At 39.0% G+C, this 20,626-nt stretch overlaps 2 protein-coding genes across 25 annotated transcripts; one reads left to right on the top strand and one right to left on the bottom strand.

Moving 5' to 3' along the window:
• The first annotated feature begins 1,384 nt into the window (after positions 1 to 1,384).
• On the top strand, positions 1,385 to 10,442 carry LOC103705952 (probable sodium/metabolite cotransporter BASS4, chloroplastic). Of its 24 annotated transcripts, none has more exons than XR_005514679.1 (7): positions 1,392 to 1,729; positions 4,905 to 4,976; positions 5,217 to 5,326; positions 6,274 to 6,386; positions 6,854 to 8,842; positions 8,951 to 9,080; positions 10,070 to 10,442. XR_005514679.1 is itself a non-coding variant. In XM_008789872.3 (5 exons), the coding sequence occupies exons 1-4, from the start codon at positions 1,601 to 1,603 to the stop codon at positions 6,379 to 6,381; spliced, it is 450 nt and encodes a 149-aa protein (XP_008788094.1). In that variant the 5' UTR covers positions 1,414 to 1,600; the 3' UTR covers positions 6,382 to 6,386; positions 10,070 to 10,442. The 24 variants fall into 24 exon arrangements, 4 of the variants coding, with proteins under 4 accessions (XP_008788094.1, XP_038989252.1, XP_038989251.1 ...); XR_005514680.1 differs by having other exon boundaries at positions 6,854 to 9,080; positions 10,070 to 10,171; positions 10,242 to 10,442; XR_005514683.1 differs by having other exon boundaries at positions 1,395 to 1,729; positions 6,854 to 8,089; positions 8,992 to 9,080.
• Positions 10,443 to 16,713: 6,271 nt separating this feature from the next.
• On the bottom strand, positions 16,714 to 18,254 carry LOC103705942 (protein SELF-PRUNING-like). Its single transcript, XM_008789861.3, has 4 exons — positions 17,970 to 18,254; positions 17,764 to 17,825; positions 17,461 to 17,501; positions 16,714 to 17,318 (listed from the first exon to the last, which is right to left on the bottom strand). Exons 1-4 carry the CDS (start codon positions 18,168 to 18,170, stop codon positions 17,101 to 17,103), a joined length of 522 nt encoding a protein of 173 aa, XP_008788083.1. The 5' UTR covers positions 18,171 to 18,254; the 3' UTR covers positions 16,714 to 17,100.
• Between the last annotated feature and the right edge of the window lie 2,372 nt (positions 18,255 to 20,626).

Raw genomic sequence — 20,626 nt, 5'->3', positions numbered from 1 at the left:
CGTGACCGATGGACGGCAGGTATACACGGGATAAAAGAGCATCGGAAGGCTGTGATTCAAGATCCGTTCCCGTGAAATTTAATAAAGAAGCTCAGAGCCTTTTGGAAAGGGGTCATTTATACGAGGCAGGCCATATTGTACTTGAAAGAGACTCGGCCAAATCCGGGATTGGAGTCGAGTTCAAGTTTGCTGCTACGTGATGTTTGCAACCTTTTTAAACAAGGATGATCTTTTATCGGTCACACACGTCTATAAAAAAGCGGCAGATTGGATGACCTCATTTACGTTCCAGAACCTCATTTACGTTCCATCATTCAGGAAGATTCATCTAGGGTGACCATGCATTTGTGCCCCAATTTTTGTGTTATTTATTTTTTTTTCTAATTTTGTTAGTTGTACCATGTGAAGTGGGCTGTTGTTGTAAAAAAAAAAAAAAAAAAAGCTTGATAATTTTGCCGACTTACATGCAGTACCAATAACGCGCATAAATTTTTTTATGCGAGACGCTGGTTCCATCAATACATTCAGCGCTTGAATAGCCACTGAACTTGACGGCATTACTGCAAAAGTAAATTGATAACACGCTGGGACGGAACAACAGCTTGGTCTCCCGATATTAATAAAATAGAGTTCTTCATGCGCAAGAAAAAAAAGGTACAACAGCAAACTATTAACCTGAAAATTTTTATGAAACTACTTAAAATTTTGAATGTTCTTATTTGTTGGTCTGCATAGAATTTTTTTTTCTACTGTTTTTTCTACTAACATTAACATTTCTATCTTAATTATTAGGCATTTAGTTTGAAGCTATTTATTTTTTTTTTCTCTGTTAATAATATAATTTATTTCTGTTATAAATACGGACGGCTCTTTTTGCCTTCTTAAATAAAAAAAAAAGAACTGAAAGGCCGTGCTAAAAGCACACCTACTTTTGATCGGTGTATTTCGTTTTTCTTTTTCTTCTTTTTTTTTTAGCGCAAGAATAAAGAATTAAATTAAAATGGGATGTATTTATTGAAAGAAAGAGTAACTATAAATGGTCGGCCGGAAATGACTTTACAACGGACGGATGACATACGTTCAGGTTTCAACTTCGATGGCACCCCTTGCTCAAGGAAACATGAATGGCTGTGAGCCCGGCGAGCCCATCCCCTTATAAATTTTATTTTACTTGATAAGATGAACCCTACTTTTTTTTGCTGCACTGCGCTTGTTTCATTCTCTCAGAACAGGGAATGAAATTGACGGAGCGTATTTATAAAAATTAAGAGAATATACATCATATAAAGTCGGCAAACGATATTTTTATTTTTTAGCTTGTACCGTTGGCAGAGGACAGGAAAATAACCAGGTAGCGTGTAATTCCAAAAATAGTACTGGTCGAGTGTGCCGACTTTCTAAGTTCGGTATCCATCTCTTCTTTTTGGTTTTTTGATGGAAATACCCATCTCCCTCTCTCCAGTCTCCACTGCTCCGGTGCGGATGGAGCTGCTTTTCCCCCGTCTTCTCGCCGTTCCGAGAGCAACATGGCGGTGGGATCCCTTTAAACCCTACGTTTCAGGCCTCCATGGGCCGCAAGATTGACGTTTCCGGTTGACGAATGGTGTCCTCTCCGTCGAGTCTTTTCAGTTTCTCCGGTAAATTTCTCGTTGCGGTCGCTCCTCCGTTGCTCTTCGGCGAATCTATTCAGGTCCTGCGACCTCTGCGTGCCATCGGAGGATCCGACCAGGTTTCCTATTCTTTCTTTTTGGCTTTCCCAAGTACGTCCGTTCTTGGAGGTTTTTGGGGTTGAAAACCATCCGATGTGCGTCTTTTGTCTGTCTTCTCGAAAACCTGTGGCTTCTATTAGTTTAATTGGCGTGGTTGTTCTTTATCTTGGAGAATCGTAAATCCTCTAATCCATATATTTGATTTTTTTTTCATCTGTTTTCTTGAAAATTGTGGCTTATATTTTTGTTAATTTTGCCAATCTCTTCCTCGTAAAATATGAAATCCTTACATTAAGTACACAAAAGGTGTGGCATAGCATTCTATGGTTCTTTTTTTAATACCATAAACTTCATACACATGATCAGGTAAGGCCTCGAACTTTCTGATACATCTTTACTCTTTGGATTACTGTTCACTGATTATATGTATTTCATATTGTGATCGTGCGCTTTCCTTCTTGATACAAGTTTTATGGTGATCACAACTATAAATATCCTGTTAGTTTGGGGACGACGTTTGGAATTATCTGTGTAGTTTGTATTGGACTAATTTTGGCTATGTATAACACCTCTATCTAGTATTTATATCCAGTAGGTTAAAATAAACAAAATATTGGACTGCAATCACATTTTTATCTGCTCGTAAAAGGATGAGGTGATAGGCTTTTAGGCATATATTGGGATTGTATTATTTCCTAACTAATCCTCCTTCTAAAACCAAAATAAAAGGAGATTAATTAATGTAATGAGGGTTTAGCAAAAAAAATATTTCGGAAAGGAGGCAAATTGTTTTTTGCATGATGAGAATACTGATGTAACCTTAAACAATGTGGGGCTTGGAAATGCTATTGTATTGGGTCTTCAAGTATTTTAAACTAGTTTCAGTGCTAATCATGTTGGATGTTGACTAGATCAATCTTTACCCAACCTTCCATATGAAGGTTCTTCACTGCTTTTATTGTGGAATTTAGGTTAGGTGACTGCTTGTATATCATATAAATATTTTTAGAAAAAAACTCCTTAATCTTTCTTCATCTATTCTGGACTAGTATATAGCAATATCTGAATTGGTATAGAAATGCTTTGAAGTGCCTTTTCCCCTTCTTTAATTATTGGCAGAAAGGTTTGATTTTTTATTTCAATAAGACTTTAATTTTTCTATCACAATCTAGGACCTTACTCAAAAAGGTTAGCCGGTTGGGTTCCTTGGCTTTGTATAACTATCCAAGATCTACCCGATGCATAGCTGCTGTGGTACTAAATGCACACCTACATAGGTCCTACTAAATGCATACCTACATAGATTCTTACATACTCGTCCTATTCTTCTCACCAAGTTAAGGGTCTAAAATTCATTCAAATCCAATCATAAGTATCAAAAATTCGATCAGTTCATGATCAATTTAAATGAGCCCATGCTGCAGTGTCCCCTAGTTTACATGAGCCAGGAGTCGGGTTCACTCTAATATTATTTATAGCAATCTAAGATCTCATCTATAAAAGCTAGCCGGACGGTGTTATTTGGATTTCTTGGCCTTGTAAAAATACTCAAGATCTAGGCATTGCATAGCCTAAATATTGAATTTGTACTGCTGAATAGAAAAGATAGCTTTACCAACCTTCTAAAATATCGATTTTTGCCATCAAAATAACATGACTACTTTCTACATCTAGGAGGTTAAATGGAATAAGTGGGTTAAAGGGGGGTCTTATTTCACTTTAATCCCCTCTTTAACCCCAAAATATATGCAGCGTAAATATTGAATCTGTATTGTTGTACTCCTTACATTAGTCATCATGCTAGGTCATGTCAGTTTTGCTCTAACTTGCATATCAATTGTTTTCTTCTTGGGCATTGATGTATATTGCCCTTGTAGGAGTCTGTATTGCATGCACATAGATACGATAATAGGGTTCGGATGTTTATTGAAGTGTTTGACTCATCAAGGGGGAAAAAAAGGAGACTACAAGATAGGTAGGATGTATTATGATTTTAACTAAATTATATATTTGTACCTTTAAATGTTGTTAGACATGGAAAAGAAATACTAAAAAGATATTGTTTGTTAAGGTCTTTCACTATACATGTTTTATGTTCAAACTTTTTAATTAACTTATGGATATAAGAAAAATATTTTGCATGGCTAATGCAATACCTACATCCTTGGCCAATCAATAAATAGAATGTATACTTGCTACTGACGTGAAAATGGAGGATCAAATTCATTATTGGAGGAGTTCAATTATCGGTCAATGTTTAAGAGTGGTGACCATGGACCTTTATAAGTATCTAAGTATCTGCTATGTATCAGACTCATAGGTAACATAGGCAGGATTATGTAGAAGTTGTTTGCTTAGGGAAGCAAATTCACCATATAGATCGTGTAGTTTAGTTATGACTTTTAAAACAGGAGGAGTCTGCCTTAGTATAAGTACGTCGTATTATGACAGCTAAGCTTTTCCCAATCAAAATGGGGTTCGTTGTGGAGCATAAGTGAAGAAACAGCTTACTAGCAGGTTGAGCAAGATCTATGACTAGGTACACATATTGCATGTGGCCCTCTTAGATTATTTTGTGCTTTTTTTCCTTAGAGATTTATTTAGCTACTATTTGTCTTATCTAACATTTTGACCGTGGATTCAAGTGTCAATCAGCATGATGTGTAACCTACCAATTCCTTACTTGCACATGGCACATACCAGTTGCATGCCAATGAACGGCTCACTTTATAGTACTTGCCATGTCAGTGCCATGCTTGTACTGCCATGGCAAGTGATACTTTGACCAAGCATTTGACTTCTTGTGTGGTTTTTCTTACGGAATGAGAATCACTTATTCAAAGAATGAAAGATCTCCATGTTAGTCTATTCTACATGAAAATGGCCAAGAGATTTATCAATTCCATTCTTTGTTGAACATAGTAAATCCCTTCCTATTTCTCATCTTGCATGCAAGATGAGAAGGGGAAAATCATCTACCCCACTTTGATTTCCTTTGTATATGGCTTGTATGTACTACTAATATGGCTGTTTCTTTTGTGCTTATACTGTGTATTTCAACTGTCTATTGGATGTACATATAATTGTTGATCTTTTCTCTTTTTTCCTGGTGTTTTCTGCAATATTTTTCTTATTACCATTAGTTGTGATCTATGATTTTGCAATACTTATTCTGTTTCTCCTTATGGGGTTCAGTTTTGTTGGAGACTCCTTTTTCTCAAGGCTTATCTTACAAATTCAGTTGGGTGCCTCAAGAATTTGTCGCTGGTATGTGGACATTTCGATAAACAATTTCATTTTTTTTTGTTATTTTTGTTGAGGTTATATTTTCTTTTTACATTGTTTTCTTTGTCATGGACTTTATACTGCAGTTTCTTCAAAAATCTTGACTATAGATATACTCACTATAGATTTACTCTCTAGGGTTAGAAATTTTTTGCTGCATGCCAACAACCTTGTCAAGTGGAGTTGCATGGTCAATTGTAAGCTAACATATTGTTTTTCCAGGGCTAGCAACTTCTGTGACTGAGACTTTTGCACCTGTGCAGCTTTCTGGAGGAAATGATGCTCTTACTTTTTCATTGACAGTGAAATCTAATTTGTTAGGCATTATGATGGTAAGTTAAGCTTTTGTTTCTAGGATGCAAATGAATTATTACATTAGGGTGTCTCTGATTAAAGCCATGAAACAAGTGCTTTATTCTATTAAAATTTAAACACTTTCCTTTTGACATGCTTCTAGTGAGAAGCTGGGCTGTGAAGGTATACCCATGAATAGATTCTATGTGCCAGTTGCATAAACAGTAATTAGAAAGCCATATTATAGGAAAAAATAATCAGGTGATGCATTGGTTTTATAATCATCTAGAAGTGTACAATGTATACTTCTGTCTAGGTTACATCCTGCGAAATGCATCTCTAGTTCACTACCACTCCCTTTATGTTATGCATTTTACAGATCCATCATGTAACTTGCAGGGCTGATGCAATTGATTTGACCTCAGTAATGAGGAAAAGTGAGCACTTTCCCTTCACCAAATATTTTTGATTAGCTCTTTTACACTGTTTAATTATCTACATGAAGTTGTCCACTTGTGGAGATTTCTTCATGCTTGTTTGATGGTATCACATCCTTCTATAATGAAAATCTTGATTTTTTTTTTTTTTTTTGCTTACACTCTAAGAAGGCTCGTGATCAGGTCTTTTGTTTCTTAGATGATTGGTTCCGATAAAAGTGGTTGATATTTCTTTATACAAAAAGGTTCAATGCTTGAAATCTAATAATTTGTTGTCTCTGAGAAGCTACTTTTTCATTTTTATGATGGTCAGAAAACTTGTTAGCCATTTCTAGGTTATCTTATGTTAAGCTTATGTATTGTTTATTGATTTGTCAACAACAGGCACCTAAAGTCATTTGCCTCAGCATCCCAGTTATCTCATCTTACTAATTACAACTGCTTGAAATCTTTGGCAGTATGATGAATCACATTGATATTTGTTTTAGAGGTTGATGGTTCGGGCTAGTGTACAGTTGGGCTCATATTGAAATTATATTGTTTTGTAGGTGCCTTTTTCTGTCTCTAAATATATAGGAGCAGGAGCTGGAGCGTCTGTGCCTACTTCACAATTATTTAAAAGCCTTATCACTATGCTTTGGTCCCTCTCATTCTAGGAAAGGTATTCTTAATCAGCTTCATATTGCAATAATTAATTATTTGTGGGATTTATTGTTCACTTGAAACTTCAAAGGTAAAGTTTTGTGTTCTGTTGTATAAACTGCTTGTCAATGTATACAACAAATTCTGCAGTTACAGTTCTGACTACATCATCTAACAATGGTCGTGCAGCATGTCTTTCATTTATTACCTTGATCAATTCAACAGTTTTATCTGCAGGATATGGAAATCATTCAACTTCAGCATTTTTTTTTATACTGATGCTTTATGGATACATATGACTTACATATCTCGGGCTAACAGTTTTTCTGTTCGTTTATGTTTAGTTTCTGGATCTAGATCCAATTTATCACTGTCATTATTTTTTCAAAAATACTTTGTGATCTTGATCACTTGAGTTGATCATAATACTATATTACTTTGTGATCTTGACTATAGATTTGTCTTTGTGATCTTGATCTTGATCAGGCAGATACGGGGCATACTGTACCGTACCAGTTCGGTATCGGTACACGGTATGAAAGGCGTACCGACATTCAATACATCAAAAAAATTTCGTACCGTACGGACACAACACACAATGCTAGCGTGGCACTGGTATAGAGTCCGGTATCGAGATGGCAAATCTTGCTATATTCTTTTTCCGATGAAAAAATGAAAGGACTGTTTGCATGGGCTAACATGAAAATTTGATGTTCACTAAAAATGCAAGATGTGGACGTTGTGGACAGGTGAGATCCAAGCAGAGGATTCGTTCTCTAATTCTTTTTAGTGGTAGAGGGAGGATAGATAAAAGATGTGATTCAGGAGCTTGCATATAGCAAACAATGGCGACTAGGTTACCCCTCCCTTGGTTTTGAAACCTCCTTTTTCTTCTTTTTTCATTTTTTTGGCAAGTTGGGAGGGGTGTTCTTGGATTCAGTAGATGGTTTCAATGGGAGCATCAAACACATGGAGGCAAGGCAAATTCTATTCTTGGAGTGGGACGGATACCTGGAGAGGTTATCAGTGCTATTTCTCTCCAAAAGAAAAACAAAAAGAAAACTAGAGATTGTTGATATTTTGACTCAGGTCTTCCATTGCACCTAGGACTGAAACTGGATCGGATACGGATTAAATACTAGTACATCCATATCCATATTTGTTTTGTTTGACAAATACTGATATAGATGTGGATATTAGTCGGATGCAAAAATTTATATTTATATTTGTTTTAAACAGATACAGATACAAAATAGATATTAGAAGTATGAATATAAGTACGGATATAAGTCGAATAATTCAATTTTATAGCCATAGAATCAAAGATATTATCAAGTGGTTAGTGATATAGCCTAAATTTGACCTGCATCTGATGGGCCGACATGCAGCCTAGCAGAAGGCCAATCAGTGGGACTCTTGTTCTCCGATTGATTCAGATAAGGAAAGACAAGTAGTTATCTTTTGCTTAGACTCGGACTCTAAAGAGTCCAACTCCTATAGGACAGGGGCTCTTCATCTATACCATGCTCTCTTTTATCTTTTCTTTTTCTCAATATTTTGTTTAACTTAAGCACTGGAGAGCCCGGTCGGAGCTGATCCAATGAGCCTTTCTTTTCCTTGGTGTGCAGAACAGCGGCGCGTTGTGAACCATTAGAGCACGGATCATTTCGAATCCCTCTAATCATCATATTGGATTTTGGACAGCAACATATAGTAAATCAAGTTAGTAGCATGTTAATGTGATCATATATTTTCTTTAAAAGCTTATGAGTGCTATATAAAATTAAGTAGGATTACAAATAGAATCGGATATTCAGATACGGATTGAGTAGTTGTCTATCCATATTCATATCCATTTTTTTTGACAGATACGGATACAAATATGGATATTAGTTGGATGCTCAATTTTCTATCTATATTCTGATAGATTCGGACACAAAAATAGATCTAGAGACATGTTATCTGGTCCACTTTCACCCTAATAGCACCATCCTATATTGTTGCTTGATCTGATGTTCACAACTGACACTCATTTGCTGTATAAGAACATTATCAAGTGGCCAGTTATGTACCTTTATTGCTTTTCCAATGAACAATGTCATCTTCCATCTAACATAATATCTTCTCATTTTTTGGTATCATGCTTCTGTTTAAAATTCTTGCTTTCCCCTTTTTCTGTGCGTGTTTTTGATTGGCTACTTTACTTTGCCATGACTTGGGCTGTTGATCGTGGACAGATCTATAAACTACTGTCATTTTTATTTCCTGTAGATGGCAGGGGAAGAAAAATATTTTTATGGTACTTACCGGAAAGGATTTTGACATAGACATGTTTGGTGCCATATGTTTTTCTGAAGTTGAAGTACATAGGGTGATTTCTATTATCAGTATATGACATTCACATGAAGCTTTCCAAGTTCGGTTGTTTTTTTCAACTTGTGGCACCTTACATTGGCAGCTTTCACAGCTTTCTATGTATGTAAAGTTTTTCACTTTGTTGCATTTGAATGATGTGGGCAAGCTGTTGTAACCTTAGTGGAATCTTATTAATTGTCAACTATATGTTCTTTTCACTTGTGGCAGACTCCTCCATCTCATTCTTTTGGCATTCAACACCCTAACAGTGCAGGGCCTGTCAGTATTTTCAGGAGGTAGCAAAACAATTTTTGCGAAGAGAGAGAATTCCCACGTTGTCATAGTTGTTGCTAGCCAGGTCCGTGTGCATCATTGTTTTGACTTATGAATAATGTCTGTTACAATGATGTGACAGTTTCTGTGCATGATATCATGTTAAAAGCATATATAACAGCCTGAACATAGACACTGACCATTATAGCAGCTTTGTCTAATGGTGACCATGGCTATTTATAATAGTGACTCTGAAATATTTGGATATTCTTTAAGGACATATTGATGTTATTTTAGAAACCCAGCTCTCTAAAATCACTTTCATAAGTTACTAATTTGCACTTATTTTTGTGAATTTTACTAGCCAAATAATGATCCTTTATAATGTTGTAACATCTTGGCACAGTTTGGGGCCATGCCTCCTGTACTGTACTTAACATGTTATTAAAATTGGTTATCTACGGATGCTGTCACATCTTTAGTTCTCTGATAAAAATAATGACGGGTAAAAAGTGGGTTAGACAATTCAGTGTTATAGAAGTGCTATGGTTGTGAATGACTAGATTTCTAATTTTTGAATCGAAAGTTGGTGCAGTGATGGGTCATAAGATCCTGGTTGACTGGTCAAAGATCTGTGGCCTGTTGGGTCCAGTTAATATCAAGTGCTTGCATGGTTTTACTTAGTGTGATGATTTTTTCCCCAAGGTGCCAGTCTTTTAGTATTCAGACTGGCACCTGTGATTGACAGAATGTAGTTGTTGGCAAAAGGTTGCTACGACGACTTGATAATGAGGAAGACTGATTTAGGCAGAAGTCCGCTAAATCTAGGGACCAAAACTCCTACATTCTTCTATGCCTCCAATGTTACAATGAGATCCAACAACTCGACTTCGAATTGTGATTTTTATAAATTGCTCTACTTATTATCAGGAAAATGTCAGCTTCGAATTGTTTCCTTTGAATTTCTTATAGTTTCTATTAAGTTCATCTTTTGGAGAGGGGGGGGGGGGGGGGGGGGGGTGAGGATGTCATTTAGTTTAACTGACTTGTCCGTTCGATCATGCAATCTTGCAGAAAGCACTACCTGTGATGGTTGCTGTTGTCGAGCAGCTTGGCTGATCATTCGGTGAGCCTGGATTATTGGTCCTCCCACGTGTTGCTTCCCACATTAGCCAGGTGGATTTTGCATAGACGCCATTTTCTTCTAGGAGTGGCACTACAAATTGACATGGAAAAAATTCTGCAGATAGTTTATTTACCCCTTTACAGTGCAACTTGTGGTTTCGGAAGGATCGACTGTCTGCTAAAACCAGAGAAGCTTAGATTGTGAGTCAGCCCACTTTCATGTTCATGTGGTAAAATGAAAGAAATCCTTTGTGACTTGGTCCTTTAATATTCTGCATCACTAATTGCTTAATAAATGTGATTATATATGTGATTACAGCTAGCTTTCTCACATAAAAAATGCCCTATTGGCTGATACATTACCAGTATTGTTCTCAGATTATGTGTGAGGGCCTGCACATGATTTGGGCCTGTGGGCTGGCCCTAAGAGGCCAGCTTGATTTCTCACATGAGGGAAAGGGGGAGGAGGACTCCGGTGTGAGGGCCCGGTCTATTAATCAGCCCGCACACGATTTGGCCCTGTGGGCTAACCCTACGAGGCCATCTCGATTTCTCATGTGTGCTGCACGTGAGGGAAAGCGGGAGGAGAATTCTGGTTGGGAGTCTCCTTCCTCCCTCATCCGAATGCGATCCTCCTAATCACAGATGCCTATCATGCCAAAAAAAACAGGCGATTCGAGGCAAATCGAACAGAAACTCTAGGGACTCTTGCCTACATAAGAATCCCCCATTCTCCTCCTTGAGATCCATGAAAGAATAGGCTAGAAATCCTATGATTCAAGCCTTTCTTCTTTGAGGTTCGTCCTTCGATTGTCGCCGAAAATAGTTGCTGGGAAGCCTCGCCGAACTGAGGTACGAGCTCTCCATCTTCTCCACTTCCTTTCTTTGTGTTTTGAGCTTTTAATCCCACGGATTTAAGCCAGCAATTGCCGAAGTCACTCGGAAATAGGGCATCCCTGTTTCGGTCTTCTTCCATCAACTCGGTCGGCCGATTGTCGCCGCTGTTGCCGATTGCCCTCTACCGCCTGCTGACACCATCTTGCCGAACCACCATGATCACAGCCACCATCCGTTCTCTCTCTTCTATTTTGCTAAAGAAGAAAAAGAGAAGACAAGAAGAGGAAGAAAGAAGAAAAGAAAAGGAAGAGGGGAGAGAGCCATCCCTCTCTCTCTTGTTTTCTCTTCTCTCTCTACTTTCTTTCTCTAGAAGATCTATAGAATCTAGTATTGGGTCCTGTCGACCCGATCTACGAACTCAAGTGGACTCTTGTAAAGGGCCGTAATCGCCTTGATGCTCGAGCTGCCTACTGGACCGATCGTCCTAGCCCTCTTGAATGTTCTTAAACTTTCATTGATAAACCATGTTAATTAATCTTGGCATCCATGCCTATGATTTATTGATTGAATCGCTTAGGTCTGATCCACATGGAATTGCCGAACGCTATTATCCGGCTAATCGTCTTTATTATTATTTTTTAATTTGAGTAAAATTGTCAAATAGAAATTTTACTTTTCATATTTTTAATAGGGTTAACTGAATTGCCTAGTAAAATTTGACGGTCTAAGACGGAAATGGTAAGTAGATCTTACACTCCTTATTTTCTTTCAAATTATCATGTTTTTCTGCATAAGATTTCTTGTAGAAATGTCATATTTTCTTAAAATTATGGATCGGTATATATATTATGAAAATCATGCTTTATAATGAAAAATAGTTCAATGAAAATAGTTTTGTTATGAAATATGAATCTGATAATGTCATTTTGTATTTTTTTATTCATTTATGTGTATATTTTAAGAAAAAAATATAAGTTTTCTAAAGGCTCTCAAATGGCTATGTATGATCCCTAATATTGAAAAAAAATCGATACTTTGGAGCTAGCATCTAATGAAAACGGCTCTCTGCCAACGGGTTAAAGTTGGTAACGAATAAATATTGTGATATCTTGTTGATTACGAACGCGGCCTCTGTCACGGGTATAAAGTGACCGTAGCACGAATATCTGTAAGCAATATTTGAACTATGATATAGCTAAATGGCAGAAAAATGATTTATGTATTTATTAGCAAATTGAACTTGGAGCTATATTTATGAAATATGAATGATTTATGCACGCATGATTTGCTTTGACTTATTTTATTATATTGTATTATGAAATGCTTATTTTAGAATGTTTGTTATTTTTCTTAAATAATACATTGACATAAAAAAACTCATGCTTCATCTGATAAGGTAGTGAAAAGTTTACTTACTGAATTGTTGCTTATATACCTCGATCTTTTTTTTTCTCTCCAGACAAATAGTGTCGATACGAATAAAGAATGGTTCAGGCTTGGAGTTGGCACTAGCAAGCTTGACGATCTATATAGCAGAGTAGAACTTTAGTTCTTCGGTTGATTATGAATTTTTAGTTGGTGATTTTCTGAATAGTAAAGATTATGGGTTTGTTATTTATATTTAGATTTAGATGCTCTGAACCAATATTAGTTTTATCTAATGGATAATAAAAATAAGACTTTTAATTATTATATTTTGTTTGTGATGGATTTGAACGTTAAATTTAATGTTGGCTTCGTGTTATCGTGGGTTGTACCCCTCGGTAGCACAGTCATATCATGCTCTAGATCTAGACTTCTGGACCCCAGAAACTAGAAACTGTGCCGGTCGGCCCCTATTTGAGGACGGAATTCAATTAATCAGGTTATTTTATTCTGTTGGGGAGATCCAACTGTATTCCTTTTTTTATTTTTTTTTCCTTTAAGCAAATTGTATTCTATTTTCATGTTCAACTGAAAATAGTTGTGACACTATTTTGCTTTGTAAGCTTCAACTGCAGTTATCTGGAGTGAAAGAATGCGTTGCCTCCAAGGCATGATGGTCCGCAGAATCTCGGTGTCGCGAGAGACAGATCAGCCCTTCGGTTTCATTCATTTGAAGATTATATTGATAATTTCACCGTGGGGAATGGTATAGAAATAGTGTGGGTGACAAATTGACGCCAATCCAGGCTCGACCTTTTTTCCCCATTTGAAAGATAAGCATGACGTGCCCGCCGGTCCCAGCTGCCAGGCGTGCTTGCGGCAATAAGTTCATTAGTTCATGGTTGGTAGCCCAGCAAGGCATGGGAGGGCAACTCCATGTCATCTCTCTGTTTGATATTTCGGCATGCTATCCAGCTCAGGATTAATGCATCTGCTGTCATATGGCCAGTTTGATGATGTTTTTTTTTTTTTTTTTTTTAATGTGCTAGAACGGATGATTCATACAATTTTAGTATGTATACATCCAGAAAAAAATCAAAATACAGTATTTTTTGGAGCGCTCTGAAAAATAAAAAAAATAAAAAAAGAAATATGGTGGCTGTTTGCCTGCTAGTTTCTAGTTGGGCCATAATACGGGCCATCTGAAGTCAGAATGCACTCTGTGGCCCATAAGCACGGAAGCCCTGTTTCTGTGTCGTACTGGGTTCCATATAAGTTATCACACGTTGCAGTTTTGGACGTCTTCAGCATGGGTTGGCATGGAGCAATTTGTTGGTTTAACAGCAGTAATTCACAGCTTCACAGCCGTAACTGGAAGGCCCTGGAAACCAGGCACTGCCCTGTCCAATGGACTGTACGGGTTCCACTGGGCCATAGCTATCCTGCAAAACATGAATGCCGGGAGTCTCAGTTTGGCTCAGCTCGGGCAAACCCAAACAGCAGGACTCAGGCTTAGTGGAGCCAAGCTCGACCAGTTTCTTTTAAGTTTGGCCTGTGTTTGAGCTGCTCTTGAGCAGCTTGTTTAGGGGATAAGCCAAGCCCAAGCAGCCTCGTGTTTAGCTCAGCTGGTCGGCTTCCCCTAGTTACGTACCCTCTGAGCATTTGGTTCTCGATGCTGCATTGCATGGACCGAGCTGGAGGCACATGTGAGGTCAGACATTGTTGTTCACGGGTATCCAGGTGGCCTGCGTGCTAATCCTAGAACAGCTAAGTCTTCCTCCCGGTCAGTCATGCGGACGGCTAGCTGTCCCTTTAGAATAAGAACAAGGCTATGGTAACACCAAGAAAATCGCTCCCAAAAAAAAAAAAAAGTATGCCAATTCAATTGGAGCAAATGCACCACAGATACGGATTGTCTTTTGGGCACGGAAGCAGGCATGAATCTACGATTGGATCACCCATAGCACAGCTCTCAAAGCACTTCAAACTGCATTCATCTGTCTGCATAAATCTTAAAGCGAACAGTAGGTAATCCAATGGTGAATTCGCATGAACAAAAAAAAAAAAAAAAAAAAAAAAGGCAAAACCCCATTTGTTAGGGATAATCATGTCTCGGTTCCGTTTTCTATGTATTTTTTTTTTTCTAATTTTATGGGCTGTACCCACATCCGTCTATACTAGTTAAAAAGGGTGAATTTTTTTTTTTTTTTGGTATTTTTAGGACGAACGCATAGGACGGAGATGTCATGGAAGGAAACCCTCGAATCTCTTTGCCCTTGGTATCTGTTTAGGCGACGGAACAGGTCAGTGGACAGTGTTATACAGGAAACCGCTGCAGCGGGGGCCGGTCCTGCGTTTATGTGGAACGACACCGCGGACCTCGATGTCGTCATCCGTGGGATGCCCTTTGAATTTGTGCGTCCCTCCGTATTAGCTGGGCCACCACGTTTCTTTTGTTAGAGCTGTGACAGCTCCGTCCGAGTCTACTAGGTTGTCCTGAATGCCTGTTCGCTCCAATAGCACTCACCAAGGGGAAATGATGCCTTCCTGCAGCAATCCTAAGATGATTCTGTGCAAGTGCATGCACATGTTGTATAGGTACTTAAATTTCCCTTTTCTCTCTCTTTCTTTCAGAAGATTTAATAAAAGTAATCACATCTTTATATAGTCTGTCGATGCCCTTCAGGAATGTTGTTTCTAAGCTTGTGGATGACTAATACAATTGAACTACATTAGTTGGATTATTTTTTTTTGAGAGAGAATGCTCTCATTTTAAATTGCTCGAGCAGAGAATCCTGTTATTCCTTTTTAGTAGGGTTTTGTCATTGGTTGCATATGATGGAGTTTTCAGCCAGCTACATCCTCTTTGAAATATCCTTTTGAAAGTCAAATATGATGGGAGCATATTATGTCCTGCTTATTGTTCAACCGTCATGTAATCCTGAAAAAGAAACACACTGCAGAACAGATTAGCCCCGCCTTCAACCTATGCCTTAGTTGCAATCAACCTCTTCAATGACCTAAGGATTGCAACTTTATCTCCTTCAGCTACAACTTTTGTTCGTCATCTTTTGCCGTCCAGAAAATTATATTATTCTTCAAAGGAGGTACCAAACATGGCAATAAATGCTCATACTTATTGGTATGGATGAGGTTCTTTTCTCTACCGCTTCTTCTTACGAGCATCAATATTTCTTGCCCTGATTAATTATCAGATATTTCGTTTGGAACCATTTAGCTCTTTTTTCTCGCATATGTTCCTTTCCTCTCTTGATAATATAATTCATCTCTACCCCTCATCTTGATTGTAGTAAATATGATTTTAAAAAAAAAGCTACCCCTCATCTTGATTGTAGTAGATATGATTTAAAAAAAAAGCTACATTATGGGAGGGGGGGGAGCGGGGGACGTGAGCATTTTGATGCATGCTAGGGCTAAGGGTTATGTATAGAAGAAAGCTCCAATGCATAGTAAGTCACGAGTGTTTTGGTGTTTGTACAACCCCATCCTTTGTTGCACCGACTACCCCTCTTTGCTGCATGGCATGCCAGCTCTCGAAAGTTGTTATCTTTAGCATGACCAGGGGTGGGTCCGCAGCATTATATTTTAGATAGCCGTGCAGGTTCAAGCTCTCGCTTATTAGTAGTAGCTTAGTTTCGACTCATGGAGCCCTTCTTATTCTTGGTTGCGTCAGCGATCCGTTTGACATGAGGATTACTCTTTCCTGATGCCATTTTGTTTGGCCGAGTTCATCAATTACAAGAGGAGGTCCTTATACTCTTACAAAACCAGCCATTGACCGTCCTCTTGACAAATCAAGCTAGCTAGCGATACTATATTTCGAGAACGGGGAGTGTTCTCCATCTGAAGATTAGTTGGATCAAAATAAATAGTCCGTTCCTCTGTATTTTCTTGTGCTGGGTTGGGGGGCCGGGTGTGTCGGCTTTGTCATCGGAATATTTAGCAAAGATTGACAACGGTTGATTTAAGAAAAAGAAGCTCCATCTTTGGGTTAGATACCTCGAATACGTGCGCTGGAGAGCTGGAAGAGACGACGCCCCTAGTTGTAAATAGCTCTCTTTTGGTGCATATTTGATCGGTTCTTGATTAATTATATTAGAAAATCAATGTCGTCCAGCCAGAACAAGCTCCATGCGACGATAGCTAAGGAAAGCTCAGGTGGAAAACTACAGAATAAAACCGACGTAGAATATAATTATACGCTATCCATTATTAGCGAATATACATCAATTAAGAAAGAAATGCTACCCTGGCCCGCGTCTTCATTTCAGTGGGGAACGGTACGTGGACAAAAGTAGTGCAAGCATGAAGAAGACAAGGCACCAAAAAAAGAGGAGTCTCGAACAGTTGGAACGTGGATGGAGGTGGCGAGAGAGAAGACAAGGCGCACGCGAGTCTCATCATATGATAGCAATCAGCGCAGGTACACCAGCAAAGAGTAACACCAACAGTCAAATTAAGTGGGCAGTACTAAGAAGAGCACAAAGCCATGGGTGGCCACCGAGGTTTGTACGCCTCAGGGCCTTTTTCCAATCGACACGTCACATTTTGGGATGGAGCAACATGCAACTCACACACTGTTCAGGGTCAACACATCGTTCTCCATCACACTAGACTTTGGAAACGGAAGGAAAAGAACCTAACTATGGAGCCTCCAGAGCTCGCTTGATCTTAAATATTATTCTGCGTGAAGAAAGGAAGCTCGTCCAAGAATTCTGATTTAGATGTCGAGAGAGGAAGAGCCAGCTAGCCAGGCTTCAGCGCCTCCGGGCAGCGGTCTCCCTCTGCGCATTGAAATAGACGGCGGCAACAGGGAGGCCGAGGTCGTTCTCCTCCGCGAAGCGGCGGGTGCTGAAGTTATCCCTCGAGGCCGGCGGGGTGACGACCTCCCTTCGCTTCTGCTTGAAGAGAACGAACACGAAGCGATGGATGCCTACGGAGGGCCTCGGGCTCTCGTAAATCACCACCTCCCTTCCTGTGTTCAAACAACAAACATCACCATCCCTTGGTTGGATAAGTCGCTTTCTATCACTGTTAGCACTCAACACACACACACACTCTCTCTCTCTCTCTCTTCCTCGCAAAAAGAAGCAAAGACAGATGGAGAAGAGGCCCACCAAAAGAAGCATCAGTGGTGCCTGGAATATCAGTCACAATCCTGTTAGATGGTCAAATGCAAAAGCAAATAGTTAGCCACACAAACGTTGCCAAATAAGCAACCATATCTACTACTATGCATGCATACAGGTCGACAATGAAGCATGCACTCATGAAGTATATGAAGGTTTTCGTCTTGTATAATATGCATAGATATAGCACTGATCTACGTGCATGCATGACAAGATAGACCATGATGCTTTTACTTTGCAGCATCATATGGTGTTCGCAGAGTGGAGGAGAGAGGGTCTTTTAGGGTATACCAGTGAAGGTGTTCCCTCAGGTAAGGATCACTAGGACCCGGAACGTCTGGGTCTGTCATGACCTGAAACAAATTAATGAAGTACAAGTAAGTGTAAGATGAGTTTAAAGATTATTTGCTCAACAAAGAGTTCAAAGACTAAGATGGTGAGAGAAAAGTGATGAGTTAGGTTTTTAAAGGAAAACGGGTTAGGAGGTTGAAGCCTACCAGCGTGAAGAACGACCTCATATCACCCCCTTGGACCTCAACCCTGGGCTTGGAAGTGACTGCAGAAGGATAGAACTCATGGCCATTGCAGACCACCTTGTTAAAGTTGTAGGCTACCACCATCTTCACGCTGGGGTTGAAGGAGTCCAGGACTTCTCCAATCACCCTCCCAACAATTAGCGGCTCCAAAGCTCTGGCCATGGCTAAGGGGGGATAAGACAAGAAATTGAAGGTCCGAAAGGAAGGGTCCTGTAGATAGTTAATAGGGTTCCGTCACTTTAGGAGCTGGAAGGCTTCTTCTTGCGCGGTTGAAGTAGAAGCCTCTATTTATAGTGTTGAAAAGGTACTCCCTTGGCATTTACAACCTCAAAAGAGAACTGTGAGACATGGGAGCGAGGGAGTTGAATTTTAATAAAACATATATGATTTTTTTTTTTAAAAAAAAAGGAGGCAACAAGGAGAATCTCTCTTGCTGTCACGATCGCGTAATCAAATTCACAAATAGCTTTACATGCATGTGTTTTCATTCTTCGATTGTTTAATGGTCACTATGTGAATATTTTAAGGAAAAGTGGACAATTTGCGTCAAAATCTAATATTTGAAAGTATTACTTTAATCACATTATTTCATTCTCCTGGCCATTCATAGATGTTGAATATGCAGGAGAGTATCTGCAATAGGAAGTAATATATATAATATAATGCATAAGTCTTGCAACGCTACCGAAGGGCCGCTGCAATCATATATATATATATATATATATATATATTACGGTTTATTATATTTGCTTACAAAAATTGATCTAGATTTGCATGGTATAGAATAATTTAACGACGAGATTTTACTATTCTTTTTGTTTTTTTAGAATAGTTGGGAATAATTTAGAATAACTGATCTACATTGGCATAGGCGAGTAGCGAGCAAAACTGAGTCACCCAAAGTGCCTTCGTTTCCTTGCCATTTGTTAAATTTCTTTAATCTGAGGAGAGAACAATACGAAATTCCCTGCGTCGGGAACCCATCCGCTCTTTGGAGCACGACTTGCCTAGTTTATTCGATCCACCACAAGTGGGATGTCTTGCAGCTGGAGCCATGCTTGAACATTCCCAAACTGCATGCAGCCAATTCACTCTTTTTCTCTAAAGGCAAAAAAAGGGGGCTGGCTGCCTGAGTTGGGTGCTGCAGGAACCTTCCCAAACTGCGTTACACCCCGAGGGACTTGCCATTAATGGTGATTATTCCATCAGGGGGGCAAGCAGCGGAGAGCATAAAGGAGCTCCACCACCCCACTCCACAAAGTGGCCGCAATCTAGTGCCGAGATGTCATATCAGAGTAAAGGGATATTAAAATGGTTCTCAATTAGGCATAAAATAGGGGTTTGGTTTCCGTAAATGGTGGAGCCAAGTACATCTTTGTGCCACTTTTCCCGCACCGTAGTTACCATCTACTCTTAGCACGCACCTCATCTTGTTCCCATGCATATATGTTTTCCCTTTATCCTCTTTTCTCACACCATTAGCTCACAATAGCCCAGTTGGTTATTATACTGGAAGGGAGGTAATTAAAGCTTGTATATGTAGATATATATACTGATCGATGCTTACAGACACCAAAAGTTTGAACTCCTTGTAGGTCGAGTAGACCTAAATCCGACCATTGAACTAATGATCTTAAACATAACGCTTGCATGAAGTTAGCACCTATGGATCCAGCATGGTCTAGAAATAAAGCCTAATCTTTGATGAAATCCAAACCATCCAGCAAAATTCAAGAAATATAAAGCAATGCAAGAAATAAAAATGGTGATGGGTCCAGTAGGAGATTCGTTCATCATTTATATATCTTTTTTGTGGGAGGTTTCTGTATTACTATAGCTTTGGTGGCAAGAGTTGTTTCCTGGATAAGAGCCTGGCCCGGTTTGACTTGGACTCAAATTGGAAAGACATCCAGCCCCATATTGAAGCCATATTGGAGTCAGAACTTTAGACCCATGGCTAGCTTAAGTAAGACTTACGTCAACTTAGGCTGGACCTCGTTGAATCCACTTGCAGCCCTGCCCATGCATGGAAGCCACGCATCGGAAGAGAATTAGGTGCGAGCTTGGGATTGAATTTGTTTGTTCTTCTTTTTTTTCAAAGTAAAAAGACTAAGAAAACTTGGAGTTACAACTTGCCAAAGGGGGAGTGGGAAGAGGGAGAGCAACTGGTCTTTAGCTTTTTAGGAATCAGAGATCTTAGGGTGAACCAAGTTACCGAGGCCTACAAATTGCTTCCCGAGTGCCGCTCGCAATTGGCCATTTTAATGGTAAAAGTAATTCTCATCACACAAAAAAAATGGGGGGTAAAAGTAAAAAAGGGAGAGACTGGGGCCGTAGTCACGTGAGATCCACAGTCCATGGCGTCACCTTTGCATGAGCAAACCACGTAAGCAATGTAATTAAGTTGGGACCCATGTGAGATGTACTTGGTGTTTTTGGACTACTTTTGATCAACGTTCGTAACTCTGAATTGGAGGTCCATGGTCTATATTTTGTGTACATGTTTCAAGTTGCATAAGTTAATTTCTGAGCAACATAACTTTTTTTTCTTTTCTCCATCCATGTCTCAATTCGTACATGTTAATTTAATGCAACAACGGCGCTGTCCAATGCTTCTC

This window comes from Phoenix dactylifera, chromosome 14, assembly GCF_009389715.1.
Source record: "Phoenix dactylifera cultivar Barhee BC4 chromosome 14, palm_55x_up_171113_PBpolish2nd_filt_p, whole genome shotgun sequence".
Classification (NCBI taxonomy): Eukaryota; Viridiplantae; Streptophyta; class Magnoliopsida; order Arecales; family Arecaceae; genus Phoenix; species Phoenix dactylifera.
Note: the sequence above shows the minus strand (reverse complement) of the source record. Positions and strands in the feature narration are given on the sequence as shown.

Coding starts and splice junctions, on each gene's coding strand:
- LOC103705952 (XM_008789872.3), top strand. CDS start 1,601: ATGGTGTCCTCTCCGTCGAGTCTTTTCAGTTTCTCCGGTAAATTTCTC. Junction 1,761..4,904: donor TTTCTTTTTGGCTTTCCCAA/GTACGTCCGTTC, acceptor TATGGGGTTCAG/TTTTGTTGGAGACTCCTTTT. Junction 5,327..6,273: donor ATTTGTTAGGCATTATGATG/GTAAGTTAAGCT, acceptor ATTGTTTTGTAG/GTGCCTTTTTCTGTCTCTAA.
- LOC103705942 (XM_008789861.3), bottom strand. CDS start 18,170: ATGGCCAGAGCTTTGGAGCCGCTAATTGTTGGGAGGGTGATTGGAGAA. Junction 17,826..17,969: donor TGAGGTCGTTCTTCACGCTG/GTAGGCTTCAAC, acceptor AATTTGTTTCAG/GTCATGACAGACCCAGACGT. Junction 17,319..17,460: donor CACCACTGATGCTTCTTTTG/GTGGGCCTCTTC, acceptor GTTTGAACACAG/GAAGGGAGGTGGTGATTTAC.